This window comes from Rhinoraja longicauda, chromosome 3, assembly GCF_053455715.1.
Source record: "Rhinoraja longicauda isolate Sanriku21f chromosome 3, sRhiLon1.1, whole genome shotgun sequence".
Classification (NCBI taxonomy): domain Eukaryota; kingdom Metazoa; phylum Chordata; class Chondrichthyes; order Rajiformes; family Arhynchobatidae; genus Rhinoraja; species Rhinoraja longicauda.
Window position 1 is genome coordinate 90,113,851 of NC_135955.1, and position 26,538 is coordinate 90,140,388.

Consider the following 26,538-nt stretch of genomic DNA (forward strand, 5'->3'; position numbering starts at 1 on the left):
ATAGGTTGGGTGAGTGGACAATGCTGTATAATGTGGATAAATGTGAGGTTATCCACTTTGGTGGCAAGAACAGGAAGACAGTTTATTATCTGAATGTTGCCAGATTAGAAAAAGGGGAGGTGCAACAAGACCTGGGTGTGCTTGTACATCGGTCACTGAAAGTAAGCGTGCAGGTACAGCAGGCAGTGAAGAAAGCTGATGGCATGTTGGCTTTCATTGCGAGAGGATTTGAGTACAGGAGCAAGGAGGTCCTACTGCAGTTGTACAGGGCCCTGGTGAGACCGCACCTGGAGTATTGTGTGCAATTTTGGTCTCCTAATTTGAGGAAGGACATTCTTGCCATTGAGGGAGTGCAGCGTAGGTTCACCAGGTTAATTCCCGGGATGGCGGGACTGACAGATGATGAAAGAAGGGGCGACTGGGCTTGTATTCACTGGAAGTTTATAGACAATAGACAATAGACAATAGGTGCAGGAGGAGGCCATTCAGCCCTTCGAGCCAGCACCGCCATTCAATGTGATCATGGCTGATCATTCTCAATCAGTACCCCGTTCCTGCCTTCTCCCCATACCCCCTGACTCCGCTATCCTTAAGAGCTCTATCTAGCTCTCTCTTGAATGCATTCAGGGAATTGGCCTCCACGGCCTTCTGAGGTAGATTTTTGCTGTGAACACGTGCGCTTCCTCTGGATGCAGCAGTTTCCTCCCACATCTCAAAGACGTACAGGTTTGTAGGTTAATTGGTCTGTGTAAAATTGTCCCTAATGTGTAGGGAGTGGATGAGAAAGTGGGATAGTATAGAACTAGTGTGAACGGGTGATCGATTGTCACCGTGGACTCGGTGGACCAGAGGGCTTGTTTCCATGCTGTATCTCCAAACCTGTTCACACTAGGTCTATGCTGTCCCACTTTCTCATCCATACCCTACTCATTAGGGACAATTTTATAAAGGCCAATCTTGCTGTAAACCTTTTGTTGTTGTCGAGTGGCTCTGTACCACAGGGATGCCGCGTAGGTTCACTAGGTTAATTCCCAGAATGGCAGGACTGTCATCTGGCGAAAGACTGGAGCGACTGGGCTTGTACACACTGCAATTTAAAAGGATGAGAGGGGATCTTATTGAAACATATAAGATTATGAAGGGATTGGACATGCTAGAGGCAGGAAGCATGTTCCCAATGTTGGGAGAGTCCATAACCAGGGGCCTTCTTAGGCCCCTCGGTCATGGCTGACCATGGGTGATGCATCCTAGTTGGCTGCTTGCTCCACACCTCGGCTAGAGCAGCATTGCTTGTGGCTGAAGAGACCAATGCGGGAGTGGCAATCTCTGTCGCAAAGGTCACATTTGTGTGTGGTCTCTGGTCTATTGAAGTTGCTGCGCTCCTTTCTGCGTGCCCGCTTGTCTGCCGCTGCCTTCATCAGTTTCTCTTCCCCCGTTTTGAGGTGTTGGTTCAGTGTACCTCTCCACCTTGTACAGTCAGCTGCAAGGCTCTCCCAGGACACCGCATCGATGTCGAGCGCCTTCAAATCCCTCTTGTGTTTAAGATTAAGGGGTGCGCCATTTAGAACGGAGATAAGGAAAAACTTTTTCAGTCAGAGAGTTGTAACTCTGTGGAATTCTCTGCCTCAGAAGGCAGTGGAGGCCAATTCTCTGAATGCATTCAAGAGAGAGCTAGATAGAACTCTTAAGGATAGCGGAGTCAGGGGGTATGGGGAGAAGGCAGGAATGGGGTACTGATTGTGGATGATCTGCCATTTCACTGGACGGACCTTGCTGTCGGTTTGTTCATGTGTGAGTTGTGAGTCACATTGAATGGTGGTGCTGACTCGAAGGGCCGAATGGCCTACTCCTACACCTATTTTCTATGTTTCTGCAAAGCATATCCTCCTTTGCTTCAGTGCATGAGTTGATGATAAATTGTAGTTTGGCCTCCAATTGCAAATATCATTGGCATAATATAGCTCCCCCACTGAGATGTAGGAGTGTAGGAGAAATAGCTTGAACAGTTTCCCATTATTTGTGAGGATTTGTTTCTCTGCAGTGTTTACTTTAGTTTAGAGATACAGCTTCAGTCCACTGAGTCCGCGCCAACCATGCCCAATTGTGCACCAGTTCTACCCTAGACACTGGGGACAATTTACTGAAGCCAAACAACTTACAAACCTGTACGTCTTTGGAGTGTGGGAGGTAACCGGAGCACCGGGCGAAAACTTACGCGGTCACGGGGAGAACATACAAACTCTGTACTGACAGCACCCGTAGTCAGGAACGAACCCGGGTCAATTGTTGGAGTCGAGTTCTTGTAGAGATTATTGCAGCCAAGTCCAATCTTTCCCAGACAGCAGATGCGCCTATAAGGAATGGGATACAGGTAGCCCAAACTGCAGTCGATCCTTTCCCTCCTCTGCCCAAAACTGCTGAGGCTATTCTATTGCCCCTTCTATTAAAGCCAAAATCATCCAATGCAAAGATAAACTGAGTTTTACTACTATGCTGTTTGTAGAGGGTATGGCACAGCTGACCATAACGCACAGTGACGTGTGAAATGGTCTGGCCAGACCTTGCTGTCCTTATGGTCAGGTGTGCATACCCCCTACAAACAGCATAGCAGTAAAACTCAGTTTATCTTTGTGTTAGTAGTGTCTGCCTATGTGTGAGCTTTGGCCTTTAACAAACGTAGCGAAATGCCTGTGGATGTGCTTGCCTCATTGATCTAAATAATGTGTGTCAGCGTTTGATTTTAATGGTCAAAATGAACGCGACTAGAATCTTTGAATGAGATGTTGTAGCGGGACGAGAAGCAGTCCCGCCAAAAACTAATCGGACACGAATTGCGTGCACTAGACGTGTTTATTCTCTCCAATACAGCTCCCTGCTCCCTACTGGTCACGGGCGTTACCCGGCCTTAAATACCAACTCAGGTACCGACCCCCGTAGCTAGCGCCTCCCACAACGAGATGCCGCCCTCTAGCGCCAATGGTTCGTTGTGCCCTTGGGTTGCCACCAGGTGTCACCACAATGTCGATAAAGTACTTAGAAATTCAATAAATTCCGACACCTATTTTAAAAAAAATCACCAAAATCAACTTTATTCAAAAACAATATATTCCTATGAAAGATGGATAACTGAATGCCAAATTATTATTTTTTTAAACGGACACTTCACACGAATGCAAAATATACCTAGAAATTTCACTGGACGGACCTTGCTGTCGGTTTGTTCACATGTGAGTTGTGCTTGTGACACCTCCACATATGTGCAGGTTTTCGTTGGTTGTCTTAGCTTGTCGTGGCCCCTGTCGTAGTGGACCTGCTAGGTAGCGAAGACTGAGTCGCCGGTTGTCGTCAGCTTGCCATCGCCTATGTGGTAGGTTGTCTTAGCTTGTCGTGGTCATTGTCGTGGTCATTGTCGTGGACATTGTCGTAGGGTTAATTTTTTCCATGATCTGCTACGACTTTGACCGTCGCCGGCAGCCGCCTAAAAAACCACCTAAGTGGCACCGGCCCTTTAAATCGTGCAAGAATTGAGAAACTAAACAATGACGTGAAAATAACCATATCTTCTCAATGGGCAATAGTTCTTTGTTATCACATGTACAGAGTTACAGTGAAATTATTTTTTTAATACAATTCAGTCAATTATTATTATACATAGAAAATAGGTACAGGAGGTGGCCATTTGGCCCTTCGAGCCAGCACCGCCATTCAATGTGATCATGGCTGATCATCCTAAATCAGTACCCCGTCCCCGCTTTCTCCCCATATCTCTTGATTCCATTAGCCCCAAGGGTGGAGAGGGTGCTGCAATAATGCAGGAGATGTTTATTAGTATCTAACTATATACATAAGTACAATCCCATGGTAAATACCATGTACAATAGTCACCAGGTTTTGGCGCCATTTTGAAAGTTCAGGCTGAGCTGGCCATAAAGGCCCGTTGTCCTGGCTGCAGGGCCTCCAGCCGTCGCCTCGACCGAGATCGGTCAGTGATCCCTCATCCCAGTCATCCCTCTTAATTTCAAAATTTAAATTCAAAACTCCTTTTCAGTGCAGCTAATTTACAGAGTCTTCGAGTCATACAGGCTTTTTGACCCAACTTGTCCATGCTGGCCAAGATCAATGCTAATTCCTCCTGCCCACGTTTGGCCCATATCTCTCTAAATCTTTCCTATCCATGTACCTGTCCACGTAACTATGGAAGCAGGGTGATAATATTGGTTTTCCACAGTTAGGTCTAATTTGCCTGGAGTTACCACTCCATTTTGACGTATGCCAATGTTGTGCCCGATTGTTCCCCAATGTTTCACATCCGGAAATTAATCATGCTAGTTGAGACTGTAACTGAACAAGGCCATAAACTGTGTCAGGGCCTTGGTCTTGGTAATCAGGCCATGCACGCAGGTCAACATGAGCCCCAGCTAAAGAAATCTAAATTGTCCCTAATGTGTGTAGGTTAGCATAGGGGGTGATCACTGGTTGGCACTAGCTCGGTGGGCCGAAGGGATTGTTTCCGCACTGTATCTCTAAAAGCAAAGAATTCATAAATCTATTCATTAGAAGGGAGTTTTTAGCAACTGCATGGAAAAACAGTGAGAAGAATTTGTTGCACGTTTTCCAATTGTATATTTTGAGTAACATTTTAATCTACTTAAATGTTTTGAAATTTTTTAGTCGATTTTTAATATTTATCAATAAAAACCCAGTTTCACCATTTGAGAAAGCCATTCAAAGGTTTTATATAATCCTGAAAATATCACTATCCTTCCAACACGTTCAAAATCAACAAGATGCTGATTTCAAATATGATTTGATAAACATTAAAAATTAACTAAAAAATCTCAAAACATTTAAAGTCCCACCTGCCTGCGTTTCCCCCTATCTCTCTAAACCTGTCCTATCCATGATCCTGTCTAATTGTTTCTTAAACGTTGCAATAGTCCCTGCCTCAACTACCTCCTCGGCAGCTTGTACCATAAACCCGCCACCCTTTGTGTGAAAAGATTTACCCCTCAGATTCCTATTAAATCTTTCCCCCTTCACCTTAAACCTGCAGTATGTCCTCTGGTTGTCAATCCCACTAATCTGGGCCAGAGATGCTGTGCATCTACCTGATATATTCCTCACATGATTTTATACACCACAGCATTGGAACACCGGCTGCATTTATATTGAGTCATTCCATGTGCAACTGAAAGTAAAACCCACCAACATTTGGGCCATTGTTTCTTGCACATAATAAGAAAGTGTGCCGCATATTCATCCAATATCTCTTCAACAAACCTACATAAAACCTGCTAACTGATAGCAAAACCCTTTTTATTGACATATTTAGGTTTGGTATAAATCAATACAGTGCATATCTTACTTATCCTTAATATTTTTTTCATGTTTTTTTTTTAGACAATCTTGTTTTCCTCTCCCAGCCCATGTCCCTCCCGTTCACCAACATTTCTTAAATATGGTCACTGGATTATAAAAACTTTACCTGAAGATGTCTGCATTGTTCATGCAGTTGTTATAGTGTTGAAGTACCTACACAAATGAAGCTTTTAATAGCAGGAGCGTTTGTCGTTGTGCTGCCGTTGAAGGTCGAAAGAAATTGGATGGATTTTCTTTGTACAAAATGGCCCCCGCAATGTGACAATCTTTCTAATAATGCATCAATTGGATCATTGTCCTGTTGGTGCCAAAAAAAATTGTATTAACAAGGTCAAAAAATTCCACCTGAGAAAGACCCAGTGGATGGATGTGGCTGTTTGTTCCAACAGAATGTATTAAATTATATCTCACATGTACTCACGCCATTATTTAATTACTTTAGCCAAATGGTTATTCAGAACATATAGATATAGCAGCAATGAAAATAAATCTGTGACGTATCATTCCATGGAGTAATATAGCACTCTATAGCACTCTAAGCAAATGCACATGCTATTAATCAAACCACTCAATATGTCTTTAGTCTAGTTTAGTTTATTGCAGTGAAAAGCTTTCTTTTTGGCTTACCATCCGGTCAGCGGAAAGACCATGTATGATTCGAATCAAGCTGTCCACAGTGTACAAATGCAGTTTAAAGGGAATAACGTTTAGTGCAGGATAAAGTCCAGTAAAGTCCAATTAAAGATAGTTTGAGAGTCTCCAATAAGGCAGATGGTCGGTCAGGAGAGCTCTCTAGCTCTCCAGATCTTATCGAAAAGTATACGATTATTAACGGGTTGGACACGTTAGAGGCAGGAAACATGTTCCCAGTGTTGGTGGAGGCCAGAACAAGGGGCCACAGTTTAAAGAATAAGGGCTAGGCCATTTAGAACGGAGATGAGGAAAAGCTTTTTCAGTCAGAGAGTTGTGAATCTGTGGAATTCTCTGCCTCAGAAGGCAGTGGAGGCCAATTCTCTGAATGCATTCAAGAGAGAGCTGGATAGAGCTCTTAAGGATAGCAGAGTCAGGGGGTATGGGGAGAAGGCAGGAAAGGGGTACTGATTGAGAATGGTCAGCCATGATCACATTGAATGGCTGTGCTGGCTCGAAGGGCCGAATGGCCTATTCCTGCACCTATTGTCTATTGTCTATTGTCTAGTTGGTGACAGAATTGCAATTCTACCAACCTCCACGTCTCAGGAATGTAGCCCACACGGTCTTATTGCATTTTAAAGATGATAATCCTATTGGCAACAACATTGTGTTATGCTCTGGGGCACACAGGAACTGGACTCAAACGCACGACTCACACACAAGAGTCAATTTGGAGAAAATAAAGGCGTTCTTTAATTTTCACATTAAAGAACACTGCGATTCGAACCAAAAACTCTAAACTTACTCAGCTACAAAAACATTAGTTACAAAAATTACTTACTAGCTATACTACGACCGAGAGCACATGAATCACAAGACAAACTGGCAGAGGACAAAGGGAGGCGTGGACTATATATACATGAGGTAAGGGCACACAGGTGGAAACAATCAAGGCGGGGCTGACAATTACAATGGCAGGAAGTCAAGGGACCTGAAATGAGAATCTAAACACAGAACATGACACAAGACTAACAGATATGACGGGACATTACACATTGGCAGATCATTGGCGCAGCGGTAGAGTTGCTGCCTCTCAGCGCCAGAGACCCGGGTTCGATCCTGACTATGGGTACTGTCCATAATACTGTGTTTGTCCATTCTCCATGTGACCACATGGGGTTTTTTCCAGGTGCTCCAGTTTCCTCCCACAACCCAAAGACGTGCAGGTTTGTAGATTAGTCGGCTTCTGTAAATTGTCCCTCGTGTGTAGGATAGAACTAGTTCGCGGGTGATCATTGGTTGGCGTGGACATGGTAGGCCAAAGGGCCTCGTTTCTCCAAACTAAATTAAACTAAACTAAACCACAGCTACACAGTAGCAAAACACAAAGTGTGAGAGGAACTCAGCTTCTGGGAAGAGAATGGATAGATGACATTTTGGTTCCAGACTGATGAAGCGTGCCGACTCGAGTCATTACCTGTTCATTCCCTCCCCAGATGCTGCTTGACCCATTGAGATCTTCCAGCACATTGTGTTTTGCTCATGATTCCACCATCTGCACCACAGTTGCAAAGTATCTTTGACTTATTATCCTTGTAGTCATCAATTCCTCTCCTGACAGGTTATTTATCCAGGGTCAATTGACATAGAAATACTAGTCTGTCACATAGCACTTTTGAAAGAAAACAATACTAATTGGTTTTATTTAAGGTTTCCAATTTTCCGTGAATAATATGTTTCCATCATAGTTATCCTTGCCGCTCCATCATTTTAACACCTGAATTGTGCCATTTCTCATTTGGTTTTGTTTTCAATAAGATTGAATTCTGTTCTATCGCCTTTTATCATAAAGCTTCAGAACTCCTCCCAAAGTTTCATAAGTTCATAAGTGACAGGAGCAGAATTGGGCCATTCAGCCCATCAAGTCTACTCCGCCATTCAATCATGGCTGATCGATCTCTCCCTCTCAACCCCCATTCTCCTGCCTTGTCCCCATAACCTCTGACAGCCGTACCAATCAAAAATCTATCTATCTCTGCCTTAACATTTTCCAGTGACTTGGCCTCCCACAGTCTTCTGTGGCAGTGAGGAAGTTGAACCCAAGGGCCTATTTCCGTGCTGATTGACTCTATGACTCTAATTCCCCTGTGAATGGGGTAGAGCCACTGAAGATCGACAGGGATTTAAAATGGTCGAACCAAATCAAAGAATAGAGCGTCGCCTTTTGAAAAATAACAGGCACAGCTCTTTGTATTTATTGATCAGCAGACAAGGGCTCAGTCTTTATTCAATTCATTCTCCGTAAGACGACAAATATTGGAAGCTTTCAATGAGAGGCTGTGTCAAGATGCAGTATTCAATTTCTCCATTCCCAGCTGAATTAAATGAAGTATGGCCGCAAGCATTGTTTGTGTTTAATCAGTGGAGTTGGCATCTCTGCTTATTCTATCACAGACGTTTCAGATAGAGATAACAAGATCCATCTTTTTTCCTGGTGAATCGAGGACCAGAGGACACACGTTTAAGGCGAAGGGGAATAGATTTAATAGGAATCTGAGAGGTAACTTTTTCGCACAAAGGGTGGTGGATTTAGATTTAGATTTAGAGATACAGCGCGGAAACAGGCTCTTCGGCCCACCGAGTCCGCGCCGCCTAGCGATCCCCGCACACTAACACTATCCTACACCCACTAGGGACAATTTTTACATTTGCCCAGCCAATTAACCTACAAACCTGTACGTCTTTGGAGCGTGGGAGGAAACCGAAGATCTCGGAGAAAACCCACGCAGGTCACGGGGAGAACGTACAAACTCCGTACAGACGGCGCCCGTAGTCAGGATCGAACCTGAGTCTCCGGCGCTGCATTCGCTGTAAGGCAGCAACTCTACCGCTGCGCTACCGTGCCACCATGTTTGGAACAAGCTGCCAGAGGAGGTAGTTGAGGCAGGGACAATCCCAACGTTTAAGAAACCGTTAGACAGGTACATGGATAGGACAGGTTTGGAGGGATATGGACTAAATGCAGGCAGGTGGGACTAGTGTAACTGGGACATTGTTGGCCAGTGTGGGCAAGTTGAGCCGAAGGGCCTGTTTCCATGCTGTGCGACTCTATGACACAATATGCACAGACACACACCAATAAGACTCCACCTCGGATTGAGAAAAACGTGTGTGTCAATTATTCTTTCAAACTGTTCTACAAATTGTTATCATTGTTGGCACCTACTAGAGACTAAATAAATATTGGCAAAGCTTTAACATATCGGCTTCGGAGTACAAAGATGTAATCAGTGGAAAAGTGAAGCTGCTCTCTCAATATCCATTAATTCAGAAAATCCACTTGAGCAGATTGAGTTTTATTGATCAACAACCTTTTGAACTCTGCACAGAATAAATCTTGAAGACTTATGTGTGGTGGTGCCCTAAGCCTATGAGCTTCATCAGTATGATTGGTGCTGCTGTGTTATAGTGTGTCCTCAGCATCGCTAAAGCAAATTCAGTCAAAACGTACGGGAGATGATTCAAATTGCTTCGTCACAGCGTACTGAATGGGGATGTTGGGCCAGAGAATTCTGCCTGCAATCAAGGACTCTCGTAGTTAGGTATTGCAGTAAATCTCGCGGGCTGATGACTCAAGCAGTCTTGCACTGAAGTCAATTATAGACCATAATCCACATAATGAGATTTGGACGGGATCGCCTGGAATGTTAACCCTCAATGACCTTTCCTTCTCCTGCCAGCAGACGAGCATTTGTGCAGAGATTGGTAAAATAAACTGTTTAGTTTAGTTTTTTTTTTTAGTTTGGAGATTACAGCGCGGAAACAGCCCCTTCGGAGCCCACTGGAGTCCATTGCCAACCAGTGATCCCCGCACACTAAAACTATCCTACACACACACACACGAGGGACAATTTACAATTTTGCCGACGCCAATGAACCTGTGCGTCTTTGGAGTGTGGGAGGAATGCGAAGCATCCGGAGAAAACCCACGCAGGTCAGGTGGAGAACGCACAAACTCCATATAGACAGCAGCCCTAGTCAGGATCGAACCCCCCTCTCTCAACCCCCCCCCCTCTGCGGCCCCCTGGCCTGTGAACCCCCACTTGTTTAAATCCCCCCCCCCCCCCCCTATTGCAGCATGTCCTCCCTCCCGGACTTGGGTTAAACTTTAACCCCCTCACTCAGTTATAGTCAGTCACCAAAAACGGACACCATCCTCACCCCTCAAGGTTCATAAGTCTAGGAGCAGAACTAGGCCATTCGGCCCATCAAGTCTACTCCGCCATTCAATCATGGGCGCTGCGGTAGAGCTGCTGCTTTTCAGCGCCAGAGACCCGGGTTCGATCCCGACTACGGGTGCTGTCTGTACGGAGTTTGTACGTTCTCCCCGTGACCTGTGTGGGTTTTCTCCGGGGTCTCCGGTTTCCTCTCACACTCCAAGGGTGTACAGGTTTGTAGGTTAATTGGCTTGGTATAATAATTGTATAATATGGTATTTTAAGTAGGCAAAGATTCTTGAATCTAGTGGGCCTGGTGGGTCTTTGTCTCACGGCTGAGTTAACTGACCTCGGTCAGGGATGCGCTGAACACGTGATGACCCCTGAAGTCCCTGCACATATAGGAGAAGAGATGGAGCTGGAAATCCTGGTCATGATTGCTAATGTTTGGGAACAGCTCCATCTAAGACCGCAAGAAATTGCAGCGAATTGTGGACGCAGCCCAGACCAACCTCCCTTCTATTGACTCCATTTATACCTCACGCTGCCTCGGCAAGGCCAGCTGCACAATCAAGGACAAGTCACACCCTGGTCACTCCCTCTTTTCCCCTCTCCCATCAGGCAAAATGTATAGAAGAGTGAAAACGCACACCACCAGATTCAGGGGCAGTTCCTTTCCAGCTGTTATCAGGCAACTGAATCATGCTAGCGCAACCAGAGAGCAGTGCAGAACTACTATCTACCTCATTGGTGACCTTCGGACTATCCTTGATCGGACTTTACTGGCTTTACCTTGCACTAAATGTTATTCCCTTATCATGTATCTATACACTCTAATGGCTCGATTTTAATCATGTATTGTCTTTCTGCTGACTCGATAGCACACAACAAGAGCCTTTCATTGTACCACAGAGAACAATGATATTGCTAAGAGTTGTGTAAGAAAATAACTGCAGATGCTGGTACAACTCGAAGGTATTTATTCACAAAATGCTGGAGTAACTCAGCAGGTCAGGCAGCATCTCGGGAGAGAAGGAATGGGCGACGTTTCCGGTCGAGACCCTTCTTCAAAAATGCTGGAGTAATTCAGCAGGTCAGGCAGCATCTCAGGAGAGAGGGAATGGGTGACGTTTCGGGTCGAGGCCCTTCTTCAGACTGAAGGTGTAAGAAAATAACTGCAGAAGCTGGTACAACTCGAAGGTATTTATTCACAAAATGCTGGAGTAACTCAGCAGGTCAGGCAGCATCTCAGGAGAGAAGGAATGGGCGACGTTTCCGGTCGAGGCCCTTCTTCAGACTGATGAGTTGCTAAGAGTTGTGTTCAGTTTTGGCTGAAACACAATATGTAGCATGTGTGGACACGATAAGAAGAAGAAGACTGCACCTCGGTACACGTGACAATAAATTAAACTGAACTAAATGACGAGGGTAAGGTCAAGCTTGCTCCTGATGTTGCACAGCTGGAAAGCAAGTCTACACTCGGGGATCACATGGACAATAAGTGGAGCGCGAACGGTATAAACACGTCCCGTGAGAATGCATCGAGCCTTCGGAACAGGAGGGACCTTCACGTGCATTGCAACGCGCGGGGCTGTTTTTAATGAAGTATTCAGTCGGAGCTGTGCACAATGCATCTCTGTCACAGTGATTCATTTGGTCATTTGGGGTAATCAGTAGAGTGAAAAGGTGATATTGAGCAGGAGGAATGCTCGGGCTTTGTCTGGCGTTCCGTTCTGCGCAATGGCCCATGGAAATTGCTCCCTGGATACAGACTAACCAATGACTTCTAACAATCTGTGACACTGCAGGAATCCAGGGCTCGACTGAAGATTAATGACTGGCCATGTATATATATCTGCTGCGGCACTTACAAACAGCAATGGTGATATTTAATCCTGTGTTGTAGACTTTTTTTTTCGCCGTGGGATGCACTTGCCTCGACGGGACCTGTAAATCCTTCGGGTCCATTGCCATTTTGGGGGCTGGCAGATGCGGTCATATCAACTCACATCAGCAACGTGCCCAATAGCCTTCACTGTAATGAGAACCAAGCCCGCTCTGCACTTCCAGTGGCAACATGCTGGAGTAACTCAGCGGGACAGGCAGCATCTCTAGGGGGTGACGTTTCGAGTCGAGACCCTTCTTCAGACTGAGAGTCAGGGGGGATAAGAAAATAACTGCAGATGCTGGTACAAATCGAAGGTATTTATTCACAAATTGCTGGAGTAACTCAGCAGGTCAGGCAGCATCTCGGGAGAGAAGGAATGGGTGACGTTTCGGGTCGAGACCCTTCTTCAGTCTGACGAAGGGTCTCGACCCGAAACGTCACCCATTCCTTCTCTCCCGAGATGCTGCCTGACCTGCTGAGTTCTCCAGCATTTTGTGAATAAATAACCTGAGAGTCAGGGGGGGATGGAGACACAGAGATATGGAAGGGTAAGGTGTGAAAACGACAGGTCAAAGCATACGATGATCATGGAATGGTTCATCGTTGGCTGAGGGGAAGGTGACAACGAGGCATACAATCAGTAAAATTAATCAGGAGGACAGTGAAACTAGTCGGAGAACTAAGGTGGGGAAAGAACGGGGAGAGAGAGGGAAAGCAAGGGTTACTTGAAGTTAGAGAAATTAATATTTATACCACTGGGTTGTAAGCTGCCCAAGCGAAATATGAGGTGCTGTTCCTCCAATTTGCATTGGGCCTCAATCTGACACTGGAGGAGGCCCAAGGCAGAATGGTCAGTGTGGGAATGGGAGGGGGGAGTTAAAGTGTTTAGCAACTGGGAGATCAGGTAGGCCTAGGTGGACTGAGTGGAGGTGTTCAGCAAAACGATCGCCAAGCCTGCGTTTGGTCTCACTGATATACAGGAGTCCACACCTGGAACAGTGTATACAGTAGATGAGGTTAGAGGAGGTGCAAATGAACCTCTGCCTCACCTGAAAAGACTGTCGGGGTCCTTGGACAGAGTCGAGGGAGAAGGTTTAGGGACAGGCGTTGCATCTGCTAGAAACATAGAAACATAGAAATTTGGTGCAGGAGGAGGCCATTCGGCCCTTCGAGCCAGCACCACCATTCATTGTGATCATGGCTGATCATCCACAATCAATAACCCGTGCCTGCATTCTCCCCATATCCCTTGATTCCACTAGCCCCTAGAGCTCTATCTAACTCTCTCTTAAATCTATCCAGTGATTTGGCTTCCACTGCCCTCTGTGGCAGAGAATTCCACAAATTCACAACTCTCTGGGTGAGAAAAGTTTCTTCTCACCTCAGTTTTAAATGGCCTCCCCTTTATTCTAAGACTGTGTCCCCTGGTTCTGGACTCCCCCAACACTGGGAACATTTTTCCTGCATCTAGCTTGTTATAATTTTATATGTTTCTATAAGATCCCCTCTCATCCTTCTAAACTCCGGTGAATACAAGCCTAGTCTTTTCAATCTTTCCTCATATGACAGTCCCGCCATCTCAGGGATCAATCTCGTGAACCTATGCTGCACTGCCTCAATTACAAGGATGTCCTGCAGTTGCTGGGGAAGGTACCCGGGGAGGAGATGATTTGGGTGAGTTAACCAGGGAGTTGAGGAGAGAACGGTCTCTGTGATGAGAACCGTGAATGAACAAACCCACTCTCCACTTCTTGTGGCAAGCTTATCCTACCTTTTATTGATTTGTGTGAAAATGCAATTATAGATGCTGTTTGTTCATGGACTCACACACTGCCGAACCTTATGGGAAAAGGGTTTCAAAGACTGATTTATTGAACGCCGTAGAGAGAGGTTAATCAAAACCCCTTTCTGACTCTCCAAATGTACTTCATAAAGTAAGAACTAGGATGACATCATTGGGATTCAATTAGTGTGCAGCATTAGTGCATGTTGGGTGATAATGAATTAGTAACGAGGCCTACTCGGTTTCTTCTCCAGCGATTGAGTCAATAATGAATAGTGAAAGGCCTGGATAGAGTGGATGTGGAGAGGATGTTTCCACTAGTGGGAGAGTCTCGGACTAGAGACCGTACAGTAGACTTAGAATTAAAGGACGTAACTTTAGAAAGGAGATGAGGAGGAACTTCTTTCGTCAGAGGGTGGTGAATCTGTGGAATTCATTGCCACAGACGGCAGTGGAGGCCAGGTCTTGGGTATTTTTAAAGCAGACATTGACAGGTTCTTGATTAGTAAATGCATCAAAAGTTACAGGGAGAAGGCAGGAGAATGGGGAAGAGTTGGAAAGATAGATTAGCCATGATTGAATGGCAGAGTATACTTGATGGGCTGAATGGCTTAATTCTGCTTCTACAACTTATGAATTTATGATTTCAAATTGAGACTTCCCAAACAGTTCCATCTGAGGTTTTCGGGGACTGAGAACCATTGTAGGTTGATGAGATCATAGAAACATAGAAACATAGAAAATAGGTGCAGGAGTAGGCCATTCGGCCCTTCGAGCCTGCACCGCCATTCAATATGATCATGGCTGATCATCCAGCTCAGGAACCCATACCTGCCTTCTCTCCATACCCCCTGATCCCTTTAGCCATAAGGGCCACATCTAACTCCCTCTTAAATATAGCCAATGAACTGGCCTCAACTACCTTCTGCGGCAGAGAATTCCACAGACTCACCACTCTCTGTGTGAAGAAATGTTTTCTCATCTCGGTCCTAAAAGACTTCACCCTTATCCTTAAGCTGTGACCCCTGGTTCTGGACTTCCCCAACATCGGGAACAATTTTCCCGCATCTAGCCTCTCCAACCCCTTAAGAATTTTATGTGTTTCAATAAGATCCCCCCTCAGTCTTCTAAATTCCAGCGAGTATAAGCCCAGTCTATCCAGTCTTTCTTCATATGAAAGTCCTGCCATCCCAGGGATCAATCTGGTGAACCGTCTCTGTACTCCCTCTAAGGCTAGAATGTCTTTCCTCAGATTAGGAGACCAAAACTGTACACAATACTCCAGGTGCGGTCTCACCAAGGCCCTGTACAACTGCAGCAGAACCTCCCTGCTCCTATACTCAAATCCTCTTGCTATAAATGCTAATCAAGGGCTGATGAGTAAACAGGATGAGTAAACAGGACTACGTTGAAGCGGCTTTTAGAGAGTCACATGCATATGTCTGGAGGGATATAAACCATGTGTCATACAGTGTGGAAACAGACCCTTTGGCCCAACTTGCCCACACCAACCAACACGCGCCACCTACACGTCCCACCTGCCTGCGTTTGGTCCAAATCCCTCCAAACCTATCCTATCCATTTACCTGCTTAAATGTTTGTTAAACATTGTGATAGTCCCTGCCTCAACTACCTCCTCTGGCAGCTCGTTCCATACACCCACCACCCTTTGTGTGAAAAAGTTACTCCTCAGGTTCGTATTAAATCTTTCGCCCTTCACCTTAAGCTTATGTGATTTGGTTCTTGATTCCCCTGAGAATGTGCTTTTACCCTATCTATGCTGTCTGACTATGACCCAATGATTCTATGACTATGACTCTATGACCCAATGACTCAATAGACAATAGACAATAGGTGCAGGAGGAGGCCATTCAGCCCTTCGAGCCAGCACCGCCATTCAATGTGATCATGGCTGATCATTCTCAATCAGTACCCCGTTCCTGCCTTCTCCCCATACCCCCTGACTCCGCTATCCTTAAGAGCTCTATCCAGCTCTCTCTTGAATGCATTCAGAATTGGCCTCCACTGCCTTCTGAGGCAGAGAATTCCACAGATTTACAACTCTGTGACTGAAAAACTTTTCCTCATCTCAGTTCTAAATGGCCTACCCCTTATTCTTAAACTGTGGCCCCTTGTTCTGGACTGCCCCAACATTGGGAACATGACTCTATGAACCCTATGACGCTATGACGCTATGACCCTATGACTCTGACTCTATGCCTCCATGACCCTATGACCCTATGATCATGACCATATGACTCTATGCCCTATGCCTCTCTCTCTCTATGACAAGGAGATCTGCGTTGGAGCGCAGAAGGCTGAAGGGTGATCTGATGGAGGTGTATAAAATCATGAGGCAAATAGATGGGGCGAATGCGCAGAGCCTTTGCCCAGAGAGGGAGAATAGATGAAAAAAAACAGGGGACATAGATTTAATAAGAACATGAGGGGCAACATTTTCACCCAGATGAGTGATGGATGGGTGACGGGACAAACTGCCTGAGGAGGTAGTTGAGGCAGGTGGTACAACAGCATTGGACAGATTCATGAAAGGTTTAGAGGGATATGGGCTGAACGTGGGCAAGTGGGGCTAGCCTAAGTGGAGCATCTAGGTCGGCATGGGCAAGTTGGGCTGAAGGGCCTGCTTCCGTGCTGTATGGCTCGAGAACTCAATGCAATGCAGTCCTCATTCCGACCATGACATTCTGCCAGATCAGTGGCATTGCATAAATGCAGCACTTTAGTAACAGGTTTGCGTCTGTGTAATGAAATAAATCTGCTTTGCAGTCAATCTCAGTGAAGGGAGCTGACTTCACAGTCAATCTGCTGATCAGGGACATGAGTCAACCTTTCTTTGGGCAGTTTCTGCCTCGCATGGAACCGACTGACAGGCATTCGAATGGGAAAGTAACTTGGAGTGCCCTTGTAGTTAATGAGTCACCTTTCTCTGCAGATCAATCTGCGGAACTTTATTTCTAGAATAAATTTTTCTTACATTTTGAAGTGTGCAGAATCTATTTTAAGAATATTTATCCCCTGACGCATCCATTGGGAAATGGACTGGCCTGCAATTCTGATTTTCAACTCACTGCAGCACAGGCGTGGGAGGGAGAGGATAGAGAGGGTGTTGTCCTTTTCCAGCTTTCCCATCGCCTCTATAATTTAGACAATAGATAGACAATAGACAATAGGTGCAGGAGTAGGCCATTCAGCCCTTCAAGCCAGCACTGCCATTCAATGCGATCATGGCTGATCACTCTCAATCAGTACCCCGTTCCTGCCTTCTCCCCATACCCCCTCACTCCGCTATCCTTAAGAGCTCTATCCAGCTCTCTCTTGAAAGCATCCAACGAACTGGCCTCCACTGCCTTCTGAGGCAGAGAATTCCACACCTTCACCACTCTCTGACTGAAAAAGTTCTTCCTCATCTCCGTTCTAAATCATCATCATCATCATATATATACAGCCGGAAACAGGCCTTTTCGGCCCTCCAAGTCCATGCCGCCCAGTGATCCCCGTACATTAACACTATCCTACACCCACTAGGGACAATTTTTACATTTACCCAGCCAATTAACCTACATACCTGTACGTCTTTGGAGTGTGGGAGGAAACCGAAGATCTCGGAGAAAACCCACGCAGGTCACGGGGAGAACGTACAAACTCCATACATGGCCTACCCCTTATTCTTAAACTGTGGCCCCTTGTTCTGGACTCCCCCAACATTGGGAACATGTTTCCTGCCTCTAATGTGTCCAATCCCCTAATTATCTTATATGTTTCAATAAGATCCCCCCTCATCCTTCTAAATTCCAGTGTATACAAGCCCAATCGCTCCAGCCTTTCAACATACAACAGTCCATTTATAATGGATTTACGTTTCATTTTAATTTGTCCAGGATGTTTTTGGGCAAGGTCAACTTTTATAGTTCATCCATAAGTGCGGCATGATGGCGCAGCGGTAGAGTTGCTGCCTTACAGCGCCAGAGACCCAGGTTTGATCCCGGCTACGGGCACTGTCTGTACAGAGTTTGTATGTTTTTTTGTTTTATAAAAAAAATTGTTTTTTAGAGATACAGCGCGGAAACAGGCCTTTTCAGCCCACCGGGTCCGCGCCGACCAGCGATCCCCGCACATTAACACTATCCTACACCCACTAGGGACAATTGTTTTTTTTTAACATTTACCAAGCCAATTAACCTACATACCTGTACGTCTTTGGAGTGTGGGAGGAAACCGAAGATCTCGGAGAAAACCCACGCGGGTCACGGGGAGAACGTACAAACTCCGTACAGACAGCACCCGTAGTCGGGATCGAACCGGGTCTCCAGCGCTGCATTCGCTGTAAGGCAGCAACTCTACCGCTGCGCCACTGTGACTGCCTGTGTTTTCACCAGGTGCTCCGATTTCCTCCCACACTCAAAAGACGTACAGGTTTGTAGGTTAATTGACTTGATATAATTGTAAATTGTCCCTAGTGTGTATAGGATAGTGTTAATGTGCGGGGATCACTTGTCGAGTGGACTCGGTGGGCCGAAGGATATGTTTTTGCGCTGTATCTCTAAACTAAACTAAACCTAAGTACCCTTGAACTGAATAGATTGTTTAGCCATCTCAGAGATCAGCTAAATGTCAATTACTTTACTGTAGATCTTGATTAGTACGGGTAGGAAAAAAACAACTGCAGATGTTGGTTTAAATCAAAGGTAGACACGAAATGCTGGATTAACTCAGCGGGTCAGGCAGCATCTCGGGAGAGAAGGAATGGGTGACGTTTCAGGTCGAGACCCTTCTTCAGACAGATCAGTCTGAAGAAGGGTCTCGAACCGAAACGTCACCCATTCCTTGATTAGTACGGGTGTCAGAGGTTATGGGGAGAAGGCAGGAGAATGGGGTTAGGAGGGAGAGATAGATCAGCTATGATTGAATGGTGGAGTAGGCTTGATGGGCCGAATGGCCTAATTCTAATCCCAGTCAGTTTCTAGATAATCTTATGATCTAGAAAATACAGGTATACAAAGGCTGCTTAGGGTAAAAAGGGTCTCAACCCGAAACGTCGCCCATTCCTTCTCTCCCGAGATGCTACCTGACCTTCTGAGTTACTCCAGCATTTTGTGAATAAATACCTGCTTAGGGTAAGGATAGACAATCTTCTTATCTGAACAACATTAGTGAACACGATTACTTATTTTATCAATCCAGGCGTTTCATGTGGCAGAGTAGAGCATCTAGTCGAGTCTTTACCTCACAGCACCAGAGATTCAGGTTCAATCCCAACCTTGGGCGCTCTCTGCGTGGGGTTTGCACATGGTTTCCCTGTGAGTTCTCCAGTTTCCTTCCATTTGCCAAAAGATGTGCGGGCATGTAGGTTAATTGGCCACTGTAAATTGTCGTGAGTGTGTAGGCGAGTGGTAGAAACTGAGGGGAGTTGATAAAAATGCGGTGAAAATAAAAAAAATGGGATTAAGGTGGAATTGATGCAAATGGGTAGGCTGAAGAGCCTGTTTCCACCTGGTATCTCTCTATGACTCTGGTAACTCAATTACTAAAACTAGCTATTTCCTCCAGATTTCATTTAATTGCTTTCATTTTTAAATTTATACCTCTTAGCTGTCATGAAGGTGGAAGGAGAATTCAGCTTCAAAATGGAGAACAGTGACACTTATAATGGGAAATAAAGAAATGGCAGAAGAATTGAGTAATTATTCAGTGTAAGAAAATAACTGCAGATGCTGGTACAAATCGAAGATATTTATTTCACAAAATGCTGGAGTAACTCAGCGGGTCAGGCAGCATCTCAGGAGAGAAGGAATGGGTGACGTTTCGGGTTGAGATCCTTCTTCAGAATTATTCAGCATCTGCCTCCATGGAATAAGACATACAGTATACAACTTGCTGGATATGTCAGAGAATTCAGAGGACCAGAGGCCATAGCCTCAGAATAAAAGGATGTATCTTTAGAAAGATGAGGAGTAATTTTTTTTAGTCAAAGGGCGGTGAATCAGTGGAATTTTTGCCGTAGACGGCTGCGGTGGCCAAGAAAATGGATATTTTTAAGGTGGAGATTGACAGATTCTTGATTAGTGAGGGTGTCAGGAGTTATGGGGAGAAGGCAGCAGAGTGGGGTTGAGGGGGAAAGATAGATCAGCCATGATTGAATGGCGGGGGGTCGACTTGATGGGCCGAATGGCCTAATTGTGCTCCTTTCACTTATGAACTTATGAAAAGACTGGAGAGAATGAGGGACTGAAGGACTTAAATATTAGACAAAAAAAAGATAGAGAAATTAGTGAACTGATGGCTGATGAATCCCAGGGATCGACATCCTAAAATGGATGCCCATCCTAAAATGTGTGGACAAGCTTGGATTGTTTTGTGTGGAATGCTGGAGGTTGAGGGAAAACCTGATAAACGTATAAAAAATGATGAGAGGTATGGATAGGGTTTAGTTTAGAAAGGAACTGCAGATGCTGGTATGTACCGAAGATAGACACAAAGCGCTGGAGTAACTCAACGGGTCAGGCAGCATCACTAGAGAACAAGGATCGGTGATGTTTCAGGTCGAGACCCTTCTGGTCAGAAGAGTTTGGTCGGGACCCTACTGAGTCCTTTTTCTCCAGAGATGCTGCCTGACCCACTGAGTTACTCCAGCACGTTGCGTCTATCTAGCGTTTAAGTTTAGTTGAGTTTAGTTTACGCCATCTACAACTTTGCAGATGACCCCACCGTAGTGGTACAGATCTCAAATAATAATGCCGCGTAGTACAGAAAGGTTTGTAACAGGATATCAAGACAACAACCTCTCCTCAATATCAGCACGAGCTCATCATCAACTTCAGGGTGGTGTACCTCTCCCAGGCAGCGTCAATGAGGCTGAAGTGGAGATAGTCACGAACTTCAGGTTCCTGGGCATAAAAAGCACCGCAATTTGGCCTGGTTCATTCACATTAAGCCACCATGCCACTACGGGTTATTTTTTTAACTTTACGTTGCCTATTGTACTTGTGTCATAGAGTCATAGAGTTATACAGTGTAGAAACAGGCCCTTCGGCTCAACTTACCCACACCGGCCAACATGTCCCACCTGCCTGCGTTTGGTCCATATCCCTCCAAACCTGTCCTGTCCATGTACCTGTCTAACTGCTTCTTAAAGGTTGGGATAGTCCCTGCCTCAACTACTTCCACTGGCAGCTTGTTCCATACACACACTGCCCTTTGTGTGAAAAAGTTACCCCTCAGATTCCTATTAAATCTTTTGCCTTTCACCTTAAACCTATGTCCTCTGGTTCTCGATTCACATACTTTGGGCAAGAGATTTGTGCATCTACCTGATATTCCTCTCATGATTTTATACACCTCTATAAGATCACCCCTCGTCCTCCTGCGCACCAAGGAATAGAGTCCCAGCCTACTCAACCTCTCCCTATAGCTCACACCCTCTAGTCCTGGCAACAGGTGTCAGAGGCTATGGGGAGAAGGCAGGGGAATGGGGTTTAGGAGGGAGAGATAGATCAGCCATGATTGAATGGCAGACTTGATCCAAATGGCCTAATTCTGCTCCTATTCCTCATGACCTTATGACATCCTCGTAGGGAGAGGGGAGGAGGGGGGGGGGGGAGAGGGGAGGGGGGAGTGGGGGAAGCGAGGGTGCTGCACCAATGCAGGAGAGGTTTGGGCCCAACGGGTCCATTTGGTCTAGTAATCTTCTAAACTTCTACAAGATCACTCCTCCGTGCTCCAGTGGAATGCGAAAGCACAGGAGGTTCAACTCTTTCCTTCCCACCATCTTGGGGTCCAAACTCCAAGAAGGAAGGAAAAACAATTTAATTTTAGTTATGCAACATGGAAACAAGCCCATTAGCCTGCCGAGTCCACACCGACCAGCATTAACCCCGTGCGACTGCACTATCCTACACACAAGGGACAATTTACAATTAGCAGAAGCCAATTAACCTACAAACCTGGGGACGTCTTTGGAGTGTGGGAGGAAACCGGTGCGCCTGGATAAAACCCACGTGGTCACAGGGAGAACGTACAAACTCGGCACAGACAGCACCCGTAGTCAGGATTGAACCCGGGTCTCTGGCGCTCGAGCAACTCCACCACCGTGGTACATCGCCGCCTCAACGTTCGAGAAGCCTCCAGATCTAGCGACAAAGAGGGCCATGCTAAACCATTCAGGAGAAGAATATGTATATGCTGGGAGCCTTGCAGAACCAAGTGTCTCCGAGAAAGAGCAATAAACAAACAAAAGAGCAATAAACAAACAATAAGCAATAAACCCATCCTGTGGTTCAGGAACAAACAAACAAACAAACAAACAAACAAGCGTTTTAGTGGAGGAGCTCAGTGGTCAGGCGGTATCTGTGGAGAGAAATGGGCAGGCGGGGTGTCAGGTGGGAACCTTCTTACATAGAAACAGAGTAACATAGAAAATAGGTGCAGGAGTAGGCCATTCGGCCCTTCGAGCCAGCACCGTTCATGGCTGATCGTCCAGAATCCAGAATCAGTACCCCGTCCCTGCTTTCTCCCCACGTCCCTTGATTCCGTTAGCCCGAAGAGCTAAATCTACTTCTCTCTTGAAAACTTGCAGTGAATTGGCCTCCACTGCCTTCTATGGCAGAGAATTCCACAGATTCACAACTCTCTGGCTGAAAAAGATTTTCCTCACCTGGCCAACATCTTACCCATACCAGGGTGCCCAGGACTGAATGCAGTACTCTCAGTGCGGCCTCACCAATGACTTCAGACTGATGAAGGAGTCTCTGCGAAAGGGTTAGGGTATGAATGCGATCAACATGCATATGTACCGGACACAAGACTTGGGGGAGAGGGAGTGTTTGGATGTTGGAGAGTGACATTAACTTTAATAGCGGTTTGCTAAAATCCGAAATGACATTATTTCTTTGTATTTTAAGCGCGGGCCAGAGGCGCAGCTGGTAGAGCAGGTGCTGCCTCACGGCACCAGAGGCAGGTTCGATCCTGACCTCAGGTGCTGTCTGTGTGCATTTTGTACGTTCCCCTTGTGACTGCGTGGTGCTCCGGTTTCCACCCACGTCTTAAATATGTGTGGGTTTGTAGGTAGATTGCTCCTGGTGTGTAGGGAGTGGTTGAGAAAGTGGGATAAACATGGAACTCGTGTGAACGGGTGATCAATGCTTGGCGTGGATTCGGTGGGCCGAAGGGCCTGTTTTTCCGTGCTGTATCTCTAAACTAAACCAAACTAAATTTAAACTCCCTTTATCCCCATATTCTAAGTGCTCTTAGAATATATGATGTTAATGTACAATTTGCAAAGAAAGCAATCTACGTGCATCCATCAAAATGTATTCCCATTTTATTGCCTTAAGCAGTTGGCTTTTTCAATTCAGATTTCATGTCGCTATTTTAATCCTGGCATTGAAAATTCGCACCATTTTAACTGCGAAGCTCACGTAACTGCGTTGCCCATATGTTCTGCCATTTGTTAAGATGCCAGGTTTTGGGGACTTGAGTCACTGTTTCCTGATCAGGTTTTGTTGATTTGGCACTTTGCCACTCACAGGAAGCACTCCATAAAGTTGATCTTCGAAAATAGAGGATTACGAGGAACAGCAAGGATTTGTTAAAAGGTTCTGACTGAGTTGCAATTCCAAACAATTTATAGGCATACTGATGAAATGGGAAGTGCAATGGCAATAGACAATAGACAATAGACAATAGGTGCAGGAGTAGGCCATTCAGCCCTGCGAGCCAGCACCGCCATTCAATGCGATCACGGCTGATCACTCTCAATCAGTACCCCGTTCCTGCCTTCTCCCCATACCCCCTCACTCCGCTATCCTTAAGAGCTCTATCCAGCTCTCTCTTGAAAGCATCCAACGAACTGGCCTCCACTGCCTTCTGAGGCAGAGAATTCCACACCTTCACCACTCTCTGACTGAAAAAGTTCTTCCTCATCTCCATTCTAAATGGCCTACCCCTTATTCTTAAACTGTGGCCCCTTGTTCTGGACTCCCCCAACATTGGGAACATGTTTCCTGCCTCTAATGTGTCCAATCCCCTAATTATCTTATATGTTTCAATAAGATCCCCCCTCATCCTTCTAAATTCCAGTGTATACAAGCCTAATTGCTCCAGCCTTTCAACATACGACAGTCCCGCCATTCCGGGCACAGATGAATTGAATTGAACATGAGAACATGAATTGAAGGGCCAGTAGGAGGGTGAACAGGGGTAGTGCCTCCAGCTCCTTCAAGGTCAGCTGCAGGAGGAGCCCCCGGGGACACAAAGATGGCCGGGCAAGGGGAGGAGAGGAGAGGAGGGGAGACGTCGGTTTGCAGGCTGATCCGGTCAAAAGTGACGAAGAAAGGCCATGCAGGATCCTGGGGCTTACCTGGATCAGGGACCGCTCCAGTAGACTGAACTTTGGAAATGGCGCCAAAACATGGCGTCGCCCGCATTTGAAAATATGCAAAAAGAATTAGGGCGGCACGGCGGCGTAGCAATAGATTTGCTGCCTTACAGTGAATGCAGCGCCAGAGACCCGGGTTCGATCTAGACTACGGGCGCTGTCTGTACGGAGTTTGTATGTCTCTCCCCGTGCATGGGGCAGACGATACAAGGCCTTCTACGCCCGCACCTCCAGACTCAGGAACAGCTTCATCCCCAGGGCCATAGCTGCTATGAACCGGTCCTGCTGAGCCGGATGGTCACATCGCACAGTGATCCGGCACAGATCCACTTGCACTTTATTCTGTCTTAAAACTGTTACAATTTGTTTCGTTGGGTTGTTGTTGTTTAAATTAATTAAATTATTGGCATCGTATGGGAGGCGCATTCCCAATCTCGTTGTACCCCGGTACAATGACAATAAAGATATATTGTATTGTATTGTATTGTATTGTATTGTATTGTGACCTGCGTGGGTTTTCTCCGAGATCTTCGGTTGCCTCCCACACTCCAAAGACGTACAGGTTTGTAGATTAATTGGCTTGGTAAATGTACAAAATGACCCTAGTGCGTGTAGGATAGTGTTGATGTGTGGGGATCGCTGGTCGGCACGGGGTACTGAGAAGGCAGGAACGGGGTACTGATTGAGAGTGATCAGCCATGATCGCATTGAATGGCGGTGCTGGTTCGAAGGGCTGAATGGCCTACTCCTGCACCTATTGTCTATTGTCTATTGTCTATTGTTTCCGCGCTGTATCTCTACACTAAACTAAAAGTCACTGTGCAGTTGCGCATGTGACATATAAAGCACAACTGGGCCACGAATGAACTTAATTAACTTGCTGTGAATGTGCTTGTTTCCCGGGCAGGTTGGAGTTTCAGCATGGGTTCTGCATACCAGTTCCACAGCTGGCGAGTGTTTGTCGTTGTCTGTGCTCTACCGTGCGTCTCCTCAGTCGTGGCCCTCACCTTCATGCCTGAAAGTCCTCGATATCTGCTGGAGGTAAGGTGCTTCCACTTCCTGCACGGACTCAGAATACAATAACAATCCATAATAATACAACAAAATGTTGGAAAATATAGAATCATAGAAAATAGGTGCAGGAGGAGGCCATTTTGGCCCTTCGAGCCAGCACCGCCATTCATTGTGATCATGGCTGATCATCCACAATCAGTAACCTGTGCATGCCTTCTCCCCATATCCCTTGATTCTGCTAGCCCCTAGAGCTCTATCTAACTCTCTTTTAAATTAATCCGATGAATTGGCCTCTACTGCCTTCTGTGGCAGAGAATTCCACAAATTCACAATTCTCTGGGTGATAAAGTTTTTTCTTATCTCAGTTTTAAATGGCCTCCCCTTTATTCTTAGACCGTAGCCTTTGGTTCTGGACTCCCGCAACATTGGGAACATTTTTCCAGCATCTAGCTTGTCCAGTCCTTTTATAATTTTATACGTTTCTATAAGATCCCCTCTCATCCTTCTAAATTCCATTGAATACAAGCCCAGTCTTTCCAATCTTTCCTCATATGACAGTCCCGCCATCCCGGGGATTAACCTCGTGAACCTAAGCTGCACTGCCTCAATAGCAATGATGTCCTTCCTCAAATTAGGAGACCAAAACTGCACACAGTACTCCAGATGTGGTCTCACCAGGGCCCTGTACAACTGCAGAAGGACCTCTTTACTCCCACACTGCACGGCAGTATAAATTCTCAGCACATCAGGTATCATTAGTGCAGGGAGAAGCAGAGTTAACATTTCAGGTAGACACACAATGCTGGAGTAACTCAGCGGGTCAAGCACGATCTGAAGTAAATGGATAGGTGATGTTTTGGGTCAGGACCGCTTCTTCAGACTGATTGCAGGAGGGAGCAGGAAAAATTAATTTCATTTCAAATTTGAAAGAAACATTTCACAGCAGCACGTTGGCGCAGCAGTAGAGTTGCTGCCTCACAACTCCAGAGACCCAGGTACGATCCTGACAGCGGGTGCTGTCTGTACGGAGTTTGTATGTTCTCCCAGTGAATGCGTGGGTTTCTCCGGGTACTCCGGTTTCTTCCCACATTCTAAAGATGTACAGAATTATAGGTTAATTAGATTCAGTAAATAGTCCCGAGTGCGTAGGATAGTGCTAGTGTTCAGGGTGGTAGCTGGTCAGCACAGACACGGTGGGCCAAAGAGCCTGGTTCCTCGCAGTGTCTCTGAA

The 26,538-nt window shown here is 45.9% G+C and overlaps 1 protein-coding gene across 2 annotated transcripts in view; it reads left to right on the forward strand.

The window, feature by feature from the left end:
• sv2ca (synaptic vesicle glycoprotein 2Ca) overlaps positions 1-26,538 on the forward strand; it is a 170,498-nt gene that overhangs the window by 116,933 nt on the left and 27,027 nt on the right. For both annotated transcript variants that reach the window (XM_078396641.1, XM_078396642.1), the window contains exon 5: positions 25,201-25,334. In XM_078396641.1, the coding sequence (XP_078252767.1) occupies positions 25,201-25,334 (134 nt within the window). The remainder of the gene's footprint in view (positions 1-25,200; positions 25,335-26,538) is intronic.